The sequence below is a fragment of the Mustelus asterias genome, chromosome 6 (genome assembly GCF_964213995.1).
Source record: "Mustelus asterias chromosome 6, sMusAst1.hap1.1, whole genome shotgun sequence".
In the NCBI taxonomy this organism is placed as follows: Eukaryota; Metazoa; Chordata; class Chondrichthyes; order Carcharhiniformes; family Triakidae; genus Mustelus; species Mustelus asterias.
In genome coordinates, this window is record NC_135806.1 from 118,529,077 (window position 1) to 118,544,051 (window position 14,975).

Sequence of the window (14,975 nt, forward strand, 5' to 3'; positions counted from 1 at the left end):
AAAATGGGCAATTGGGATTAGCTTAGGGGTTTTAAAAAGGGTGGCATGGATAAGTTGGGCCGAAAGGCCTGTTTCCATGCTGCAAACCTCTATGACTCTATGACAGTGATCCAAGCCAGGAACAAACCTGGGTCCCTGGCGCTGTGAGGCAAAAGTACTAACCACTGTGCCACTCTGTAAAACCTTGCTCTCTGGCCTTCCTATAGTGAGATAAGCATCACTTAGTGCCATGTCTGTATATTTCTCAACAACAACTTATTTTTATGTAGCACCTTTAACATAATGAATGAAACATCCCAAAGATGCTTCACAGGAACATTGGAAAACAAAATTGGGCAATGAGCCACATTGGGAGACATCAGGTCACATGACAAAAACCTTGGTCAAAGAGGTATGTTTTCAGGAGTGTTTTAAAGGAGAAAAGTGAGGTAGTGAGATAAAGGGGTGTAGGGAGTTCCAAAGCTTAACGCCTAGGCAACTGAAGGCATGGCCACCAATGTTGGAGCAATTAAAATTGGGATGCTTAAAAGTCCGAATTGGCGGAACTCAGATATTTTGGTGGGTTAGGGAGGGGGGAAGGCCATGCAGGAATTTAGAAACAAGGATATGAATTTTAAAATAAAGATATTGCTTGACCGGAGCCAGTGTAGGCCAGCGAGCGTGTGGCGAGAGGGGGAGCAGGGGGAATAGGGACACAGGCAGCAAAATTTTGGATGGCCTCAAGTTTACAGAGGTTAGAATTTGGGAGACCAGCGGGGAATGCATTGGAATAGTTGAGTTTAGAGGTAACAGTGGCATGATTGAGGGTTTCAGCAGGAAATGAGTTGAGGCATGGGGAATATTGGACAATGTTACAGAGGTGGAAATGAGCAATCTTAGTGATGGCCGGAAACACATTCTCAAAACTGTAGTAGCATAAAAAGTGCTACAATTGGCCTTCACCTCCTTGAGGTAGTGAAGGAAAAATGGTTACCATATGGGTTACCATTCCTGATTACCATTTGATAACGTCTGCTGAACAGTGCAGATTGGTGGACATCAGAAAGATAAAGTATAACTTGGCTGCTTCCCTTCACCTTCCACCGCGAAATGGCTTCCTTGTGGTACTGTATCACAGCACGAGGCAGCGCCTGGTGGAGAGAAGGCAAGAAAGGTGGGGAAGAAGGAAGACAAGTCTGTAACTAAACAAATTGCTAAATGTTTTTGATCAGTTGGCTTAATATATTTTGGGATGCTTAGATAGGGATATGCTATCACGTTTCAATCACTGCAAGATATTAACTTACCCATAGCCAGTTCCTTTTTTTCCAGGGTTGGTGTAAAAGTTTTTATTTTCTGGAACAAATGGTGGCTTTGGCTTTGCCACCCCACTGAAAGCTTTGAATGAACCACCGATTGTTCCATAGTAACTGCCCAATCCAGACCTGAAGAAATACAAGACAATGTAGAAAACATTTTATTTAATTAAAAGAAGCTCATAACATTGCCAAGAATGTGGTAATCCGGGGGATTGGGAGTGTTTTAGAAACCATGAAGAGCAAAAGTGGTGATAAAAAGGGGAAAAAATAGAATATGAGAGTAAACTAGCCAGGAATATAAAAACTGATATAAAAACCAATTGGAAGAACCTTTACCAGTATATGAAAAGGAAGAGTTCTTCTCAAGAGGCAGGTACAAGAGAGATTATCACGGGGAATGAGAAAGTGGCAGAGATAGTAAACAAATGTTTTAGGCAGGGGATTTTGGCACCCTAATGGATGCAGGTGGGCACAAAGATTCACGCTGTCAGCCGGAATGTTGGTTTGATGTGCTAGAAAAACAAATATAGTTTTAAGGAACTTATATCTGTATTGGTAAATATTAGAAATAAGGTGGAGTTTTAAGTCGGTTTAATTTAAAGTGTGTAAGGTAGGGTAAACCTTCCTTAGATCCTTTGTCCTTAGATTCAAGGACAAAGCTGTTTGTATGTGTGGGGGTTGGCTCAGTTCCAACTGTGCTTCTAATGTGCTTAGAGAGGGTTACGGTGTGAAGAACAAATAAAAACCCACAGAAACATGTGATAGTTGCTTAGCAACTGGGGCACTTTTAAGGTAGAAAGGCTTTTTGAATTTAGTTTTAGCTGAATTTGTTTGCCGTTGGAGAGAGGACACAGGGGAGTGAACAACTCTCAACTCTGCCAGAAGACTGGACAGGACAAGGGCATTGCAAAAGGCAGACTTCCCAAAGAACTAGATAAAGTTCAGACAACCAAGGAATTGGGGCAGAAAAGGAATACTGAAGTTTAGGAAACAGAGACCAAGGAGTTAAACAAGGTACTGTTCAGAGAAATTCAAGGGAAAGCAGATAAAGTGCTCGAGTTGACAAGATAGCTGTAGTAACCAGATTTAAAGTGTAAAAGCAGACTTCAGAGGTAAATTAAAAGTTTGATGCCATTTAGTACAGCCTGGGAATCGATAGTTAAAACAATTATGAACAATTTATGCAACAGTCAAGACAAAGAAATCCTCAAATGGGAGATGTAAAAACTGGATATTGGATTCTTTGCTAAAAGTGGAGCAGAAGCTTTTTTCAAAAGGGTATTTTGGAAAACCTGAACTGGATCTGTAATGTAAACCGCTGATGGAAAGCATTGTTGTTTGAAGTAATTTGAAAGTGTGTCTTTTTGAAAGTGGAATTTCAAGTCCTCTTTTTAAGTGTTCTATTTTCTATGAGCGACATTCTAGTGTTCTCAATAGTTTATATTTTCCCTTCTTAAGTACATCTTTTGAATGTGAAAGTTGATTCTCTGCAGTCTACATTATTATTTCCTTGGCACAGTATAATTCCTCTGTGCTATTGTTCAAGCTAGCATCTGTAATTATGCTTCTGCTAATTGATTTTGAGACTCCTTATGTTCTTTTGTGAGAACTTCTACTTTTTCTTGCAGTTCTCGGTTTTTGATTTTCATCTCTTATATCTCCTTGAAAAGGTAATATAGTTTCTAAATTTTCTTCCAGATGTCCAACCATTTTCTTAAGCTCTCTTTCTTGTACCTCTGTGACACCTCGAAATTTTGCTTGTTCAGTGCTTGAACAGTTTGGTTCATGACTTTAGTGTCTCATGTGTCCTTCAAGGGTATATACTCAGCTTGAATCGTGAATTTAAAATCTCCCAATTCAGTTCTAAGATGAATATTTTCCAACCTTGTTTAACTTTCCTTTTGCAGGGTTTGTGTTTCATCGGATAACTTTCTTTTATTCACGCCAGGTACTCGCTCCAAACGGTCAACCTTTGTTGCAGTTCAGGATTTCCATAGGTGTACATTTTTGAGACTTTTGGAAAGTTCTCTGCCTCTCTGGTGCCTCGTGTTGTTTACTTGAGTATTGTTTTTTCCCCTTCGCCAGGGGATTGTCTGTGCCTTTATTCAAGCTATGTACCCTAAAAGGCTTTTAGTATTTCATCAAATCTGGTTAAGGATTCATCAGTACACTGGATTAGAACTACACCATCAAAACAATCACCAAACCAGTAAAAACAATTCTGGACTTTTTCTGACTTTCACTTAGATCTGATATATTCTGGGTGTTTAAAAAATTCTCAAATCCAGGATGCCAAATTTTCCATTAGGTTTGGTCCTTGAATTAATCCAAATTGATCTGGTATGTAGGAATTTTGATCCATGGTTATATGTTTTAATTTAGAAATAATCAAGGTGGCACCACTGTTCATTTGAAGACAAAGGGTTTAATTGTGCTTGCCAGTGGGCTCCTGTTTATTGGCATTTATACATAGCCTTGAACGATGGTCTCTCAGATTGACCAGCTGCAGACCTCTGTTTCAGTGCCATGCTACAGGGTTGTGAAAGAGTTGAATTGTGGCCCCCACTGGTTTCCAAACCGGATTCTTTAGTCATGATTCTTCTGAATTAATTTTTTTTTTCTTTTCAGACAAAATTCGGGCATGATTCATGCTCCAACTTGGGAAGCTGGATCTTTTTCAGACTGTGTTCTTAAATTGCAATTTCCAACCACTAAATATTTAACAGTTGCTGCATCCTGAAATGTAAAAATTTTAGTTCACCCCTGCTAGGTCTAATGATTCTTGTCCCAATCCCAGCTGATGTTATTCCGTTACAAGTCAGATCCCAGCACAAAATCTTGCTTGATACATTCCAACTATCAAAGATGAATTTGATTTTCTTTTAGAAACTTGGAAGATATGTTACTGATCAAATTCATAGGAATCTGTTGATGAAGTTTTAACAAAAATAATAAAACATTTATTAAACAAGAGAAATAAGCTATGGCGGATAAAAATGTTAGGAAGATCTTAGTTCAAACATTGATTCAAATATTCACCATTCCTTCACCCCAGACAAACAAATTCATTCGGTAACACAATTTACCATATCTGTCTTATACTCTAATATTCAGGTTAAGTATGTGGTACATGAACCAGCTAGCCAACTGTAGTCAGACACATCGCATTCCAAAGTAAATGACAGATATGACCAATGCAGATTCTATGGGTTTCTCAGCAACCCACCCAGCGCTTGTCCTACCTTGACCCAACCAATCTCACTGACACCCTGCCTTTCTCTGGAGGGTTTCCAATCTCCACGTTTGAAGACCTTACCTTGGAATTCTCTCCAAACGTCACTCCTACTCGGGTGGCTTCAACAGGAATCCACTTCCAGGGTTTCAATCTCGCTTTCTGAGATTCCTTTCTTCTGGATCTCAGACTATACTTAACCCCACCTTCCAAGCACACTTTCAGATCTTCGGCCGTGCCAGTAGAACACCATTGCTCCAAAGGGAACCGGTGCCTTTACAGCCAGTAGCACTAAGTCAGCAACCTTTGGCTACCCTCTTGGATCTTCAGGGTTCCTCTTGAGCCCAATTCACTTCAAATCTGCTCCTCACAGTTCTCTCTCTTTAATTTGGAGTCTATCGCTCTGCGTCTTTGTCTCAACTTTACTGAACAGAATCTGTTCCTGCTCTCTTCCCTTGTCCCTTACATGGGACCTTGTTCTGGGTCTTGTTTCTGCCCCACTCGCTGGGCTTGAGATCGTCTTCTTTGTTTTAGACCTTCTCTCTGTCCCCCTCCCAGCATCCTGCTCCCTTCTCTCAAATGGCACTCCTGTTCAGGTCACCTGATTTGCTGTTACGCTCTGTTTCACTTCTGTGCACATGCGCAGGACCAGCTCTGGCCTAAATGTAAGAAAAGCCACTAACTGTGTTTGTGTGGCCCTCTTCCTGGTTGGCACATGCTTGAAAATAATGAACTGTGTATATGTGGCCAGTCCCAGCCAGTTCATGTGCAGAACTCCTGAGGCCTGCTGGGACCTGGAGATTCCAAACTCCCAATCTAAACTCAAGGTAAACATTGAGTTCATTATGCTCTGCACTCTGGGAATTGAAGCTGAATCTCAGTTGAACCTCCAGATCTGTTGCTGCAGTGAGGAGTTGAAAATTTCTGTCTTCTGCTTTCACGCTTTGGAGCTTTTCCCTGCCGATTTTCTTCTCTACATCTGCTTCTTGAGCTTTTCTTTGGTTCAGAATGCTTCTTTGAATTTCCCTTTAGCCTTGCAGGATTTTAGTTTTTCACTGTATTTTCGTGAGGTTTTGGGTTTTTCCATTCACTGGCACCATGTTGTAGGGTATTAGGTACCGATTGGTAGGTCTTCATGAAGTCTTCATAGTCTTAGGTAGGTTGTTAACTGTATGTAGTTATTAAATACAAGAACCATGTACATGTATACAGTTAAAAGGCTCAGACTAGGAGCTGTCTCCATACTTATGTGTGGCCATGGCTCTGCGCAACACTGGACTGACCCCTAAGCATGAATCATGCGTTCTCTTAAATCACTGTGTGGACAATAGTGTACTTAGTACCACTTTAACCCTATATGTGCAATACCCTTGTAGTACAGCAAATAATTGGCCAATTGGGGAATACCAATGCCAGGTGACTGGTTCCCACAGTGCAGGATTGTGACCTCCATTTGAATTTGTCACAAGTGTCCTCACCCAAAACCTAATGGAGCTTTGGTGAGTACCAGTGTGGATGGTACACACTGCTGCTACTGTGCGTTGGTGGTGCAGGGAATAAATGTTTGTGGAAGGATGCTAATTTGTCTTGGATGGTGTCAAGCTTCTTTAGTGTTATTGGAGCTATACTCAACTAGGCTAGTGGACAGTATTCATCACACTCCTGACTTATGTCTTGTACATGGTGGACAGGCTTTGGGGAGTCAAGAGGTGAGTTATTCACTGCAGAATTCTGAACCTCTGACCTGCTCTGGTAGCCACAGTATTTATGTGGCTGGTCCAGTTAAGTTCCTGGTCAATGGTATCCCCCAAGATGTTGACAGTGGGGGATTCAGCGATTGGAATGCCATTGAATGTCAAGGGGTGATTGGTTAGGTCCTCTCTTATTGGAGACAGTCATTGCTTGGCACTTGTGTGGCACAAGTGTTAATTGCCACTTGTCAGCACAGCCTGGATTTGGAGATGGAAGGCAGGATTTTCCAGCCACGCTCACCCCAAGACCGGAAAATCCTGCCCGAGGTCAATGGACCTTTGCAGGTTCCTGTCCCACCTACTACGATTCCCGTGGTGGGTGGGATGGGAAAATTCAGCCGGACTGTTACATATTTGAGGAGTTGCAAATGGTGGTTAACATTGTGCAATGATCAGCAAAAATCCCCACTTCTGACCTTCAGATGGAAGTAAACTTATTGGTGAAACAGCTGAAGATGATTGCGCCCAGGACACTATCCTGAGGAACTTCTGTAGTGACATCTTGGAACTAAGATGATTAACCTCTAACCACCACAATCATCTGACCTTGTGTCTGTTATGACCCCAACCAAAGAGAGTTTCTCCCGAGCCTCATTAACTCCAATTTTGCTAGGGCTCCTTGATGCAGTCAAGGGCAGTCACTCTGACCTCACCTCTGTGGTTCAGCTCTTTTGTCCAAGGCTGTAATGAGGTCAGGAGCTGAGTGGAATTGAGAAACCAAACTGAGCATCAGTAAGCAGGTTATTGTTAAGCAAGTGCCGCTTGATTGCACTGTTGAACCCTTCTATCACTTAACTGGTGATTGAGAGTAGACTGATGGAGCAGTAGTTGGTTGAGTTGGATTTGTCTTACTTTTTGTGTACAGCACATACCTGGGGAACTTTCCACAATGCTGGGTAGATGCCAATGTTGTAGATGTATAGGAACAGGTTGGCTATGGGCGAAGCAAGTTCTGGAGCACAAGTCTTCAGTACTATTGCTGGAATATTGTCAGAGTCGATAGTCTTTGCAGTATCAAGTGCCTTCAGCCATTTCTAGATATCATGTGGAGTAAACAGTACTGCCTGAAGACTGGCATCTGTAATGATGGAAGCCTCAGGTAGAGGCTAAGATGGATCATCCACTTGACACTTCTGGCTGAAGATTGTTGTGAATGCTTCAGACTAGTCTTTTGCATTGATGTGCTGAGCTCCCCCATCATTAAGGATGGGGATATTTGTGGAGCCTCCTCCTCCAGTGAGATATTTAACCTAAGGGACTAAAAGCCAACAAATTTCGAGGATCTGACAGCATACATATATAGCTAACATTCCCATTTCACACGCTGTATAGTTAGATCATAGAAATCATAGAAGAAACCCTACAGTGCAGAAGGAGGCCATTCGGCCCATCGAGTCTGCACCGACCACAATCCCAACCAGGCCCTCCCCCCACATATTTACCTGCTAATCCCACTAACCTATGCATCTCAGGACTCTAAGGGGCAATTTTTTTAACCTGGCCAATCAACCTAACCCGCACATCTTTGGACTGTGGGAGGAAACCGGAGCACCCCGGAGGAAACCCACGCAGACACGAGGAGAATGTGCATACTCCACACAGACAGTGACCCGAGCCGGGAATCGAACCCGGGACCCTGGAGCTGTGAAGCGGCAGTGCTAACCACTGTGCTACCATGCCGCCCCGGCACAATCTACCCAGATAAGAACTAAGGATGGGGATACAATCTACCCAGATAAGAACTAAGGATGGGGATATTTGTGGAGCCTCCTCCTCCAGTGAGATATTTAACCTAAGGGACTAAAAGCCAACAAGAAGTTAGGCCAAACTTTAGACAGTATTCTAAAACTTTAGAAGACTGAAAATAAGTGGCTTTTCCATTGGCTACTACACCAGTATACAGTCTTTCTTAGTGAGCTGGCCAATTAGAACCAGTTTCCAATAACAGTAGCAGACAATTCTTCACTGTGACTCTTTAGCTAAGGGAATACGAGATAAGCACATTAGGGAGAAAGAATACTAGGTAGTTATGCTAGGGTTAGATATAGAGTGAGAGGAGGCTCATGTGGAGCATACACAATGGTATCAACCAGGTGAGTTAAATGACCTGTGTATGCAATGGAAGTTCAATGGAATGACACAAAGAAGTAGCATTTTGAGAGTTGGAAACTTACCACTTTTTTTCCCCTTGACTAGGAAGGAAAACACCATTTAGGTTCTTTTCAGCTGCCTTCAATTTTGCTTGTCTTCTTGTTTTAACCCGATCAGAATAGGCTTCCTTTTCAAAGATCCGCATAAATTCACGATCGAAGTATCCTGCCTGAGTAGCTGCCTTCAGTTTTGTGCCTTCCAACAACATTTGCTTGCCTTTATACGCCTCCTCATTGAAAGGTTCTTAAAGTGGAAAAGACAAAGCAGTAGGTTCAATCTATTAATCATCGGTGCATGAAAAAGCATTGCTTATCCAGTGACCATAAAAGAGCACATAGGGCGGGATTTTACGGCCTCGCTCGTCCCAAAACCATAAAACCCCACCCAAGGTCAAAAAGACCTTCCCATTGTTTGCCCCTCGCCTGCCCTGATTCCCGTGGCGGGCGGGGTGGTACAGTTCTGGCCATGGTGTCAAATTGAAATAGAACTTCCATTGAAACACTTCGAAATACTCGGCACAACAAATTAGTTTTAGAGCATGGAAAGTGTTCGACTGGAAAATAGAACAACATCCCACAAACAGTAACGAACAGTGTGGACAGATTGAGATTAAGAAAAACAAACTGTGCCACTTTCAGTCCACCAGTGCAAATAATTCTAATTTGTTTTGCACAGCTTTAAAAAAGCACCCGAATCAGGATACTGAAGTTGATGATCAGCAGGCTTGAAGGGCCGAATGATGGCTGTAAACTTAGTGGCCTTCCCATGCAAAGAGATGTCCACCCTCGAGAGTTGTGAACATACAAGCATTTATCACAACTACTTTTAATATAATAATGCAGAATATTCTGTGTGTTCTGAGCATATTTATAGGCAAATCCCTGGTGTAAACCATGCTAATCTAGCATTGGGACAAACTGAACCCTATTGGTGCCATCATTGGTTCCATTGCTAAATTCATGGGGCCCATTACACATTATATTATGCAGCTCTTGGGTGACGAGGGGCAGTCACTGTTTAAAGACCCCTTGGAGAAATTAATCAGTGGTAGGCCAGGACCTACTTCTCTCAGGTCTTTGGTTGCGTGCAGCAGCCACTAAGTGGCTAGTAATAGAAATAGGTCATTAAAAATTAGTGAGGCTGATTTTAATACTAAGGCAGGAGGAGCAGGAGTGTCCCTTCCGGCTTAATAGATTTCCTTATGGCTGCAAACTTAGTGCCTTCCCATGAAAGGAGCTGTCCAACCTGGAGAATTATGAATATACAAGCATATCAATTAGAAGCAAGAGTAGGCCATTCAGCCCCTCGAGCCTTCTCCGCAATTCAATAGAACTATGGCTATTCTGATTCAACTCTGTTTTCCTTCCTGCCCCCTGTACCCTTTGCCGCTCATCAATCAAGAATCTATCTAACTCAGCCTTAAACTATTCAATGATTCTGCCTCCAACACTCACTGGTCAAGAGAATTCCACATACTAGCAATCCTCTGAGAGAGAAACATAATTGTCTCAAGCAAGGTAAATATGTGGGGTTAGGGGGATGGGCCGTGGTAGGATTGTTGTCGGTGCAGGCTCAATAGGCCGATTGGCCTCCTTCTCCAAGATTCTATGATCTCCATCTTAAATGGGAGACCCTTTATTATTAAACAGTGTCCCCTAATTCTAGTCTCTCCCACAAGAGAAACATCCTTTCAGAATCCACCCTGTCAAGTCCCCTCAGGATCTTATGCGTTTCAATAAGATCAACTTTCGCTCTGTTAAACTCTAATGAATCCAGACCCAACGGGCCCGATTTTACCGTCAAGTTGCGCCCGTTTTCAAGCATGAAAACTTGATAAAATCGGGTGTGAGGCGAGTAGCGTGATCCGCACCCGCCTCGGTGCCTGTTCCCCCTTTACCAATCGCCGAAAATGGCCGCCGTCTGGACCGCGCCCAAAATGGGCACGATGTCAATTCAAATGCATTTGTATTTAAATTGACTTAATGGGCTGCACGCCCAAACTTACCGGCACTTCCCCCTTTACCACCGCGTTCACCCGTCCAGATTCGACGCGAAACAGACAAGGTCCGCAAAGGTCCAATTCGGGCACTCCAACTTCTGAGGAGGTAAGTTCAGAGCTTCTGGTGCATCTCTGACTCAGATCAGTGGATCAGATGGCTCTCTGGTGGGGGGGTGGGGAGAGGGGGAGGGAGGCGGGTCAGATTGCTCTCTGGTGGGGGGGGGGGGGGGGAGGGGGGCGGGTCAGATTGCTTTCTGGTGGGGGGGAGGCAGGTCAGATCGCTCTCTGGTGGGAGGTGGGGGAAGGGAGGCGGGTCAGATGGCTCTCTGGTTGGGGGGAGGGAGATGGATCAGATAGCTCTCTGGTGGGGGGGGAGGCAGGCAGGTCAGCTCTCTGGTGGGGGAGGGAAGGGCACAGGGGGGTCCGCTGCCACTCTGCGTGCGATCAGTGGGGAGGAAGGAGGCATCCGCTTCCACTCTGCGTGCAATCAGTGAGGTGGAAGTGGGGCAGGGGGCTCTGCTGCCACACTGCGTGCGATCAGTGCGGGGGAAGGGGGGATCTGCTGCCACTCTGCAATCAGTGAGGGGGAAGGAGGGCCGTGATCGGTCTCGGTAGCAGGGGGTGGGGAGATAAAGGGGTCAGTTATGTTGTGGGGGTGGGCAATATCTGTGAGGGCTAGGGGAGAGGCTTTATCCGGCCCGGGAGCAATGTGGCAGAGGACTGTTTTTCTATTTTTTTTACTGTGCAAGCGCAGTTGAAGGCTCCAATCAGAGCTGCAGCATTTCGGGTGCGATAAGCCCCGCCCACATGCTTGTGCAGTGCGATTCGGAATCGCTGATATTTTTTCAGGCAGAGTGCATTATGGGGGCGCCAGAGAACGGGTCGAAAAGTCTGATCTGAAACACTCCCAGATTCAGCACTTAGAATCAAAATGGGAAAATCGGGTCCAACGTGTCCTACCTTTCCTCATAGGATAACTCACACATCCCAGGAATCAGTCAAGTGAATCATCACAGGATTTCTTCTAATGCCTTTTGTAAAGAGGCCAAAACTGTACACAGTACTCCAGATATCATCTCACCAATACCCGATAAAACTGTAACAAAACATCCCTACTTTTATATTCCATTCCCTTTGTAATGAACAACATTTCATTTGTCTTTCTAATCAATTGCTGCACCTGGTACTCCCTTGAAAATGGGTCATGCCTAATTTTTACCCTAATGTTCCATGAAGCTTCACAGAGGCACAGTTATACAATACTCTGCCACCTGCTGCAAAGACACCAGCAGCTACCATGTAGCATAAGGTTTCTAAACTTTCCCATTTATAAAATTTATTTACGGGATGTGAGTGTTGCCGGATAGATGATGATTTACTGCCCATCCCTAGTTGCCTTTGAGAAGATGGTGATGAGCTGCCTTCTTTGAACCACTGAGGACTCTGTGGTATAGGTACACCACAGTGCTTTCAGGGAGGGAGTTCCAGCATTTCGACCCAGCAACAGTGTAGGAACAGCGATATATTTCTAAGTCAGGATGGTGTATAGTTTGGAGGGGAATTTCCATTTGGCGGTGATCCCAGGTATCTGCTGCTATGGATGATAATAGCCAACCGTAGCCTGAAACTATGCATCATCTTAATTCAGCTCTGCTGCAGTTTTGGCCTATGGCACACGGTGGGATTCTCTGGCCTCCCCGCAGTGTATTTCTCACAGTGATCTGGTCCTGCCACTGTCAATGGGATTTCCTATCCTTTCCTGGGCAGCACGGTGGCACAGTGGTTAGCACTGCTGCCTCACAGCGCCAGAGACCTGGGTTCGATTCCTGGCTTGGGTCACTGTCTGTGAGGAGTTTGCACGTTCTCCCTGGGTGCTCCGGTTTCCTCCCACAGTCCGAAAGATGTGCTGGTTAGGTGCATTGACCTGAACAGGCGCCGAAGTGTGTCGACTAGGGGAATTTCGCAGTAACTTCATTGCAGTGTTAATGTAAGCCTTACTTGTGACTAATAAATAAACTTTAACTTTCCCATTGACTCCACCCCATACCACCAGGAAACCCACAGTGGGGTTGCACTATCGATGGGATCAGAAGATCCTGCTGGCGTGAACAGCTGGAACGTTCCGGTCATGGTGTAGTGGAAGTAGCAGATTAGACATCGTCTGTGCAGAGAGAAACCTTTCAAACCTATGACCTTTCTGACACATGGTCATTGATGTGAAATGTTAACTCTCGCTCTTTCTCCACGGATGTTGACTGAGCTACTGAATACTTGCAGCATTTTCTGTTTTCCTTCAGGATTTTCAGCATCTGCAGTACGGTATAGTAGTTTGGTATAGGGAATAACCTCCTCAGCCTTATCTAATGTCAAGCCACTTTGACTCACTGCCAGGGGAGGTAGTGGAGGCGGTAGTGACTTTTAAGGGGCGTCTTGACAAATACATGAATAGGATGAGAATAGAGGGATATGGTTCCCGCAAGGGTAGGGGGTTTTAGTTCAGTCGGGCAGCATGGTCAGAGGCTTGGAGAGCTGAAGGGCCTGTTCCCGTGCTTTAATTTTCTTTGTTCTTATGTACACAGTAAAGAGGAGGGCAAGTGCTGGGCTGCACCGTGACTTGTCTGCAAATTTATACCCACACCCCTGGGTTCAATTCTTTCCTGCCACTGAATTCATGGTCCCTCCAGTCTTGGTAGAGGTTACTGAGGAATTGAAATGCCTCTCGATGCTCTCCAGAAGCTTTCTAAATGTGAGCCCTTCACCTTGTGGCACACACTTTAAACTTGATTTGCACACAATTTGCCTTCCCAATCAGCAGTGTCATCCATAGTCCCACCCATGTTTGTAGCTGTAGTGAACAATTGTTCAAATTAACCCATTGACACTTGCAATTCATAGAAACTAGAAGCAGGAGTAGGCCATTCGTGATTGCTGCAACCTTGGTTGTGATAAATTATACCATAGTCACGCAATCTAATAGTTGATCTGGAAACTGATTAAAACTGATTGTTGCCAAAGGGCTATGTTTACATTTAAAAAACACGCCAGTTGGCAGTAAAAACTGATGCATTGATTCTGAAAGGTGACTCTATCAGTATCAGTTGTAAATTAATAATTGTTATTTGAGTAAACTCACTCGGCATCGCATCCACATACGGATCTTGAACGGTGACATAGCTCATCTCCTGGAAGAGGCCGACCCTCTCCATGTCTGTCTTTCCCGAATCCCCAGGCATGGTGAGGTTTGGGTGTAAAAGTCGAGACCGTCACCGAGAGTTAACGACAGCAGCTGGCTGGGAAAAGCCTTCAGCCTGGGAGGCTCACAACGCTGCAAGTCCTGAAAGGGAGGAAGAAAAAGCCGTTGATTTAAGGCGCTCAATAATTCTTCATTGTCTTTAGCAACGCTTGTGTCACATGTTACAAATGCATTGGTTAGGGGTCGTTTCCCTTTTGCCCTTTCAAAGACTTTTTAATCACTTTCTATCTGCCCGGAAAGCTGAGAGCCAAGTTCACACCGCGCACCTCCGCTCCACTTCGCCAGTGTTTATGGAACCTCATCACCTTGGAGATGTGTAACCAACTTTACAACAGCTCGCTACTGTGTGTGTGTGTGGGTGCGCGGGCTGAAACAGGACTGGATATTTTAATATAGTATTATGGTTTTACACTGTATAGTTACTTAAAACGAATTAATTTGTGAATTAATTTTATTATTGTCATGAATACAGATTTATACATCCCGGATTAAAAGCTGGAAATATATACATAAATATAAATATATATTTCTCCCCCTTTGACCTCTTGGTTGAGGGTTGCCGTTACCAGAATAACACCATGTAAGGAAATGTGGTATCCCTTCGGTATTGTTTGTCTGTTGTATCCCCTTCTTTGCCACGTTTATTGAGAGGGCATTAAAGGCGTTTTGCCTCCAGCCAACAAGAGCCCTATGGCAGTGATGGACAGAAAAATACCTGTTTCTCCACCCGGTGGGTTCACAGCGTTGTGATGTTACAGACTCAGGAGATGCCCTTACTCTTGGGTGCATAGTGGGCTCCTGGGTTTATTTATTTAGTGAATGCAAAGTCCCTAAGCCAAGCAGTTTCTTCTGGTCCTGCTGTGTTGAGGCCTCCGCTGAGTCTGTGGATTGGACACTTTTTTCTATGATGAGATTCATAGTTTTTTTTTCTCTTCCTTAAGTGTTGAGGGAGGAGACATTAGAGGGGTCTTGTAGTGAGGCATTATGGGTGGAGCTCAGGAATAAGAAGGGTGAAATCACAATGATGGAGTGTATTATAGACCTCCCAACAGCCCCCAGGAGACAGAGGAGCAGTTGTGCAGTCAGATACTGAAAAGATGTGAAAAAGGCAGGGTAGTTGTGATGGATGACTTTAACTTCCCCTATATTGACTGGGACTCCCTTACAGTGGGAACTTTGATGGAGAGCAATTTATTAGATGTGTCCAGGAGAGTTCTTTGATACAATATGATGACAATCCAACCAGGGAGGGGCCATACTAGACTTGGTATTGGGAAATGAGTCAAGTCAG

The 14,975-nt window shown here is 44.2% G+C and overlaps 1 protein-coding gene across 1 annotated transcript in view; it reads right to left on the reverse strand.

The window, feature by feature from the left end:
• The window catches only part of cfap96 (cilia and flagella associated protein 96), a 34,878-nt gene extending 21,214 nt beyond the window's left edge, over positions 1-13,664 (reverse strand). Inside the window, exons 1-3 of the mRNA XM_078215048.1 lie at positions 13,565-13,664; positions 8,456-8,675; positions 1,287-1,424 (exon numbers count right to left, since the gene is read on the reverse strand). Of these exons, the coding sequence (XP_078071174.1) occupies positions 1,287-1,424; positions 8,456-8,675; positions 13,565-13,664 (458 nt within the window). The remainder of the gene's footprint in view (positions 1-1,286; positions 1,425-8,455; positions 8,676-13,564) is intronic.
• Between the last annotated feature and the right edge of the window lie 1,311 nt (positions 13,665-14,975).